The following is an 8,165-nucleotide window of genomic DNA, read 5'->3' on the forward strand; positions in this document are numbered from 1 at the left end:
AGCCTTCCGCGGCTCTAGCATGTTTTTGTCTCAAGCGCTTGCTACGTCACCTCGCTGGCAAATGAAAGCATTGACATCTAAACTTGAAAAACAATAACAACTCGAAAAACACCCGCAGTTCAAAGGCAAAGCCAGCAATAAGAGCACTCGCCCATCAGACAGATTTAACACCTGTAGGCGGATGGCAGAGACAGTGTCTGGCCAGCTCTGGGCCAGATGTATTTTGTATGGGTTGTATTCATTGCATATCATTGTATGATATTGACACAGAGACACGTAAATATTGGGTAATATAGTGTAATGCTGATGCAGCTGCTATTTGCAGCCAGAATGGTTGACAGCTGATGGAATAGTGAGTGATGAGGATTTGAATCGCTAACAAAGTCCAAAGTTAAAAGTTAAGTTGAGGTAGTTGTTAAAGTTATTATCGTTAAAGTTGTGTTAAGATGAGTTGACAACTTCTCACTAAAAGATTTTGACTCTGTGTTCTAGTAGGCCAATTTTCTTTCGACAGTAAACGAACAATATTTTAGCAAAGATATAACCATTTGAGCCGCATTATTTCTCGATAGAAATTAATTTTTATCGTTTTTTTTTTAATTCATTCCATATCAGTGTGTGTGAGAGAGACACACGTTATCGTTGTCTGCTTTATTCACGTTTTACGGGGACATCGGTGTGTGTACTTGTGTACAAAGAACGGATACTTTTTCTAATAAAATAATGATAAAAATCAAATCTGTTTCGGATGTTTTTATTCGCTGTCATTCGCGGAAGTGCGAAGAAGTTACAAGAAATCAATAACCGGATACGTTTAGTGTTGGCAATTTTCCAGTTTTCAGTTCTAGTTTATCAGTTATTAACCATCCCTTCGTCCGTACGCCTGTTCGTCTGTTTACCTATCCACCCACCTACCCATCCATCCACCCACTCACCCATCCATCCATCCACCCATCCATCCATACATCCATCCATCCATCCATACATCCATCCATCCATCCATCCATCCGTACGTCCATCCATCCATCCATTAATTCGTTCTCCTATCCATCCATCCATCCATCCATCCATAACATCCATCCATCCATCCATCCATCCATCCGCACGTCCATCCATCCATCCATTGATTCATTCATCTATCCATCCATCCATCTATCCAACCATCAACCCATCCATCCATCCATCCATCCATCCATCCATCCATCCATCCATCCATCCATTCATCCATCCATCCATCCATCCATCCATCCATCCATCCATCTGTAGTACGGCGTTTGGCATTAAGATAGAGACATGGGGAAGTCCGACATATTACCCAGGCAACGGTTCGGGCGATGAACTCAGAAGCCATTAGCTACATAATTAAGAACACACGTACTTCAGAATGGACAGGGGGCAGTACCGAGGGGTACGGAGCACATTAACATCAACAAGAATGCGGAGGGCCGCAACAAACAAACGATCATTAAGCGTACAGCGGCCACGAGTGTCAACACTCCGGCCGGTACAAGCGGACGGGCGTCGCGACCGGTCGTTGCGGTCACTAGTCGTGCCACAAACTAGGAAGTCTGTTTAGGTCGCGACGAACGCGCGTACGGTTTAAAAGGGAGAGGTTTTGAGAGAAACGAGGGAGTCACCGACTACAACTTGGTATGTGTATTCACTGTTGCTATTCGTGTTTAGAATAAAACCTATAGTTGTTTACCGTTTACATCTACTATCTACGTCTACTGTCTACGAACGTATATTCCACGCTACACATCCATCCATTCATCCATGCATCCATGCATGCATGCATCCATCCATCCACTCATCCATCCATCCATCCATCCATCCATCCATCCATCCACGCGTTAATACATATATGCAAGAGCGTATAAAGAAGGAATACCTTCTTTATATATATTATTCAGTAAACGGGTGTTGCTATCCCCCGGGCGTGGAGGGAGGTCACGTGATAACGTTGACGATGACGTTCAAAACGTTAACCCTAACGGCAACCCTCACTTCAACACCGCCAGCACTAACGCTCACACTAAATATATATGTGTCGCCGCGCTATATATAGGCATTGTAATCCACAAAAAATAATCTATGGTGTGGGGACAGATATCATGATGCAAAAACACTAACCCTAACCCTAATCCTAACCCTAACCCTAACCCTAACCCTAAAGCATGCTACTGTGTCAGTGTAAATTATCTATATATAATAGCTGTAGAATAAAGGAGCTGGTGATATTAAACTCCTGCTATGGAAATTTACGGTGTTCGCGTACTGTGATCAAGACCGGACTGTCGAAAATTTAATTATTTGGAATAAACACATTAGAGTTAGTTCAATCTTGCTTTAACTCATATATATATATATATATATGATGTACTCATTTGTGTATATCTACATTGCATGGAACGTGTACATCCTGGCTACAATTCGCGCCCCGACACGCAGGCACGCGCGCACGCGCGTACTACTCTGTCATATTCCGACACTGAGCCCCGGGTTCGCAGCCAGCCAAGCATCCGCGATCAGTGGAGGGCGTATTGCACGGGTCTCACTTTCATCTCGCTGCTCATGAGTGCCTCGGAGTGACCGAGCCAGTGGTACCACACGACTCCCTTCGTGTTGTCCTCTCCGTAGAGTCCGTTCAGGTTCGAATAGTGGCAGCTGCCGTACCACCAACCGCCCTTGTGAGATTCAGCGCAGCTGACGGTCTTGTGGGTGTCGTTGTCCCGGTCCGGAGTGCTGAAATTCATCCCGTGATGACGAGATATCATCGAGTCGCCTGAAAAAGATGAGAAGCGTGTGAGGCGGGGGAGGTAATGTGGGTGACGGTGAGCGCGTGATTGCGAATTGAGAGAGAAAGCGAGAGGGAGGGGGTGAGATAGATAGATAGAGTGTGAGAGAGCGAGAGAGAGCGAGAGGAGGTGCTATGCATAAAACAATATTATGCGTATAACAATGTATATATTGTTCTGCATACAACAATATATACATATACATATAACAATGTATACATTGTTCTGCATGCAACAATATATACATATACATATAACAATGTATACATTGTTCTGCATGCAACAATATATACATATACATATAACAATGTATATATTGTTATGCAGGCAACTATGTACATATACATATAACAATGTATATAAATATAACAACAGATATATTGTTATAACAATGTATATAGTGTTCTCGCAGACGCGAACGAGCGTTTACCCGCAGTGCCGTGGTACATGCCGACGTTGAGCTTGTACAGCGCCCTCTCTGAAGCGATGCTGAAAACATCGTACGTGGCGTAGCGCGTCTCGCCCGAGAATCTTCTCAGATCGATTCGTAGCTGCATCGGTACGGAGGTGGTGAGAGCGCTCAGTCGGTCGTTGCCTGCATGAGAGTGAGAGAGAGAGAGAGAGAGACGTTGTTATCTGCATGAGAGTGAGAGAGAGACGTCGTTACGACGGCATGGCGCAAGTCGCACACTTCTTTGGTGACATTGCACACAGCGACGAAGCTTCAATTGCAATCGGCGTATTTTACTTTTTATATTACCCGGGTGGGCATGTCGGGAGAAATTCGATTCAGCGTCGGTTCAAAACGCGTTTTATTTTTGTAGTGTAGCGACAACTATGTCGTGTTGCTATATCGAATTTTCGCTTGCCACACGTCCTCGACGCTAAAATTCCAAGAACGTGTTTGTATGACAAGCGAAGCGCACGCACGGCCAATCTGCATGCCACGCGTACTGCACTCACGCGACAGCACGCATGCACACACTTTAGGCCCTGGTCGGCGCGGGTGCGCGGGACTCTTGGGGCACGCATGCACGCATTTGGCACGCACGCACGCACACACGCACGGCTGCTTACGCTCGCACGCAAGCGAGAGGCTCACCAGCCGCGCATGCATGCACGCACAGCACTCACTGCACAGCACCGCATCGCACAGCACGCATGCACACACGGCACGCACGTGGCACGCCATGCAGCGATGCATGCATTGCACACACGCCACCGCAGCACACCACGGGCACGCACGACGCGACGCACAGCTCTTCACGCTCGCACGCAACGCGAGCGCATGCATGCACGCACAGGGTAGCCTAGCCTATGTTCTCGTTCAATGTTTCCGAATCCGAACTTGTACGAGTCCCAGGCTTCTGTAGAAATCCCCTGAGCTCATCGCTAGCGCTTCGCTTGAAGAGACTCGTGTAACATTCAACAATTTGCATGAAAACGATACGATCGAAGCGATCACCTGCCTGCTTTCATCTTTGCTGACAAATATTCAGGTTGCTAACAATAAGTGTAGGTCACCTATTGCTAACTCAGCATTATGATAAGTTATTATATATATATAGTATATGTGTGTGTGTTGTATGTGTGTGTGTGTGTGTGGTGTGTGTATGTGTGTTGTGTGGTGTGTGTGTGTATGTGTGTGTGTGTGGTGTGTGTGTTGTGTGCTGAGTGTCATGTGTGTGTGTTGTGTGTGTGTCGGTGTGTTGTGTGTGTGTGTGTGTGTGTGTGTGTGTGGTATATTACTCAACGGTCCATCTCACCACCAACCGTCGGTTTCCATGTCGCAGTACACAGCGAAAACGCCTCGTCAGAGAAACGCGTGCAGGATCTGTTACTCTCCACTCTCTGTTCTTAAACCCGATCTTCAGCAAGCTCAGCACAATCTTCCGGCAGTCTCTGAGAAGGAAGGAATTATTACGGCAAAACACGCACGCGTACACAGCGCAGCACTACGCAAGCACACGCAACGCACGAGCACACGCAACGTGCACGCACACGCAGACAACGCACGAGAGCATAGCACCTGACAAAGGCACCGACAGAAACGCAAATCCTATGATAGATAGATTGGTTAGATAAGGCTTTTAGCTAGAACGTAAGCTGTATCCGGTTAAACCAAGGAGGAAAGCATAAAACTTACAGTGCTACGCTTCGTTCGCTAGCTCTCAGCTCGGGTGGCAACCTCGAGGATGATTCTATGAGTGTCATCCTGTCCAAATCCCAACGTAATCCTCGGCGATTCCTATCGCAACTCAATTGATATTTCCGTTCGGATTAGCGACCCGATACTTCTCTCTACCATACGTCTGCTCTATCAGCACGTCTCTCTAATATTATACGATAGCTATCTGGAGCATTCGGTAAGGGCATATATATATATAATTATAGTGATATATATATATATATATATATATATATACATGTAGTGATATATATTATATAGATATAGATATAGATATAGATATATCGTGTCTCGCGGAATTACACGAAGAGGTTGGTTGTCTCTCACGCTCCTCGTGTTCGTGTTATAAATACGTCAATATGACGCAACGTCCGTTCAACGTGAGCTATGTTTCAGTTCTAGATATATCAGTGCAGATGCGTTCTAGGCAAGCTACGCCTAGAAATTTAAGCCCAAGTTGGGGCCGGTTACAGAAACAGAACTGGTCTAACGCTAGTCTAACATGATAATTGTTTCTTCCGTAGACCTGAAACTCTATACACTGCCGCACGCGAACGTTTTAACTTTACCACGTTTCTGTTCAACGAGAAAAATTAAGTCAATTGCTAAAAAACTAAACGTTAAGACTAATTTTGTATGCTGGAAAAACGGGTCCTGTGATCATATTAAAGCAGAATGTGTAGCTTGTCCGTAGTTTCGAGAGCTCTGCACTCGTCGCACGTCGGCGATCAGCTTTTCTTTCACTTCTCATCGATGACGTCCGGTGGTGGCGTTTAGCAACGGCCGGACGATCGTTGTCATGTTGGCTAGGAGCGGCCAACGGTGACGGCGTCATCCCACCGCGATGTGACAAAGAACCAGAACCAGTGACGATGTTTGCGCATTATTTACCACGGAGCTAGTTTCCTTGGCGGCTAGATGTCATCGACGGATGCAGAAGAGAGAACAAGTGAAGAGAAGAGGTATAAAAGCCAGTGGCGAGCAATGCGCACCACTGCGGCAAAGCTATATTATGTGCCGTTCGGACGGGACCGCCCCCGCCCCGAGGCCCGCGCGGGCCCGCCCCACAGCCGATAGAACAACATCCGCTCCAGCCTCGCCCGCCCGGCCCACCGTAACGCTAAACAGTTTAAAACGACTACAGGCCTACAACACGTGTACTGGGCAGTAAAGAAGCTGAGTCCGTAACTGAAGTCGTTGAACGTCTGGAAGTCGCGAACCCTTTGCTCAGTAGTCGCCTTATTAAATATTTATACCCAAGTGAAACCCTACCCCCCCGCCCTCCGGCCGGCCCCTCGAGCGCTCGAGAGTGTGTGCTTCTTTCACAACCCGATCTCGCTCCACCGAGAAATTCCGCCTGACACGCCTCCTCATAACCGAGCTCAATACGCATTGTCGGCATAAGATTTGTATATATATTACATCTGAACATTCCCGTACTTACCTTTAACGCGTATGTGCCCCACGTAAATCTGCGTGGGGCTTGGAAAGATAGATTTCATTATGTACGTATCATAGCTTACCTAAAGCCTGCTTTCATTACGTAACATCTTGGCGCAAGATGTAGCCAGCTTACCTTGAATATTGGGTAGCTGCGTTACGCTTCGCGTGTTGCCTCTATGTGGAGTCTTGTAGCGTAGCGTAGAGGCGTTGTAACTTGATGTGAGCTGCGTAGAGGCGCTGTGTAACTTGATAGTGAGCTTGCGTAGAGGCGGCGGGTAACTTGGATGTGAAGCTTGGGCCGCGATTGAAGAACGTCAAGCTTTTATACACCGAAAAAGGGTCGCGGGTATTTATTACAACTTGGGCGCGTAAACTGATTGGTAGATCCTTACTTCGGGGATGTTACATTAATTGGCCGAATAATCCCGTTCCGCAGGCCACTCATATCTTATAGCAATTATAGAGATACCTACGAGAGAGAAGAGAGAGAGAGAGACGAGAGAGAGAGAGTTGCGCGGCAGTGCGCGTTGTGCGTGTGTGTTGTGTGGTGTGTGTGTGTGTGGTGTGTGTGTGTGGTGCGTGCTGCGTGTGCTGTGTGCGTGTGCGTGTGCGTGTGTGTGGGTGTGTGTGTGCGTGCGTGCGTGCGTGCGTGCGTGCGGTGCGTGCGGTGTGTGCTGTGTGTGTCCGTGCGCGGGGCGCGCGGCGCGCGGCGCGCAGTGTGTGTGTGTGTGTGTGTGTGTGTGTGTGTGGCGCGGCGCGCGTAGTGTGTGTGCGCGGCGTGCCATGTTTTGTGAAGAGACACACTGTTATGCGTTGTCGCTTTATTCACGGTTTTACGGGGGACAATCGGTGTGTGTACTTGTGTACAAAGAAACGGATACTTTTTCTAATAAATATGATTAAAAGTTCAAATCTGTTTCGGATGTTTTTATTCGCTGTCAAGCTGTTCAGTGGCGAAGAGGTTACAAGAAATTTAATAACAGTGATACGTTTAGTGTTGGCAATTTTCGCATTTTTCAGTTAATAGTTTTTATCAGTTTATTAACCATGCCTTCGTCCGTACGCTTGTTCCGCTGTTTAGCCTTATCCATTACAAGTCGGGGACACGCCCACCCAACCCACGCAACCACCCACAAAAAACACCCAATCCCACGTCACCCCCCGCCACCCTTCCACGCGCCAACCCACCCCCAACCCCAGCCAACCCCCGCCACAGCCCAAACCACCAGCCCAGCCACCCAGCCGCACCCCCAAAAAACACTCCACCGCCAGCCGAGCACCCGCCAGCTCCCACCTTCCCTACCCCCACACACGCCATCCCCCACCCCACTCACCCACCACACCCAGCACCCACCGCAACTCCACCACAGATGCATCCTATGAAAACGACCATACCAGCACCCCCACCACTCACACTCGGTCCCACCCCATACCGACCATCCCACCCACCCAGCCTTCGCCCGACCCACCCACCAATCCCCACCCACCCCACCATCCCCTACCCCACCCACCAACCCGTAACGGCTCCCATCCCACGCCATCCCCACCCTACCTACAGTATATCTCCGGTCGCCGTCGCCCGCCAAACCACGCACGCTCAAAAATGGCCGTGACACGTGACGTCGTTGGCGGTCGGCGGCGGTCGCCACCCACTCTCTAAGCAACTTTTCGACGCGGAAATATAGCTGGTCGGTCGATAGCGTCGCGCTATCTAAACCTATTAGACACGCGGCGTG

At 48.3% G+C, this 8,165-nt stretch overlaps 1 protein-coding gene across 1 annotated transcript; it reads right to left on the reverse strand.

Annotated features, from left to right (window-relative positions):
- Positions 1-2,189: 2,189 nt before the first annotated feature.
- Positions 2,190-3,394, reverse strand: LOC106819498 (techylectin-5B-like). Its single transcript, XM_014824121.1, has 2 exons — positions 3,229-3,394; positions 2,190-2,785 (listed from the first exon to the last, which is right to left on the reverse strand). Exons 1-2 carry the CDS (start codon positions 3,353-3,355, stop codon positions 2,529-2,531), a joined length of 384 nt encoding a protein of 127 aa, XP_014679607.1. The 5' UTR covers positions 3,356-3,394; the 3' UTR covers positions 2,190-2,528.
- Between the last annotated feature and the right edge of the window lie 4,771 nt (positions 3,395-8,165).

This window comes from Priapulus caudatus, unplaced genomic scaffold (genome assembly GCF_000485595.1).
Source record: "Priapulus caudatus unplaced genomic scaffold, Priapulus_caudatus-5.0.1 Scaffold3556, whole genome shotgun sequence".
NCBI lineage: Eukaryota > Metazoa > Priapulida > Priapulimorpha > Priapulimorphida > Priapulidae > Priapulus > Priapulus caudatus.

Coding starts and splice junctions, on each gene's coding strand:
- LOC106819498 (XM_014824121.1), bottom strand. CDS start 3,355: ATGCAGCTACGAATCGATCTGAGAAGATTCTCGGGCGAGACGCGCTAC. Junction 2,786..3,228: donor CATGTACCACGGCACTGCGG/GTAAACGCTCGT, acceptor CATCTTTTTCAG/GCGACTCGATGATATCTCGT.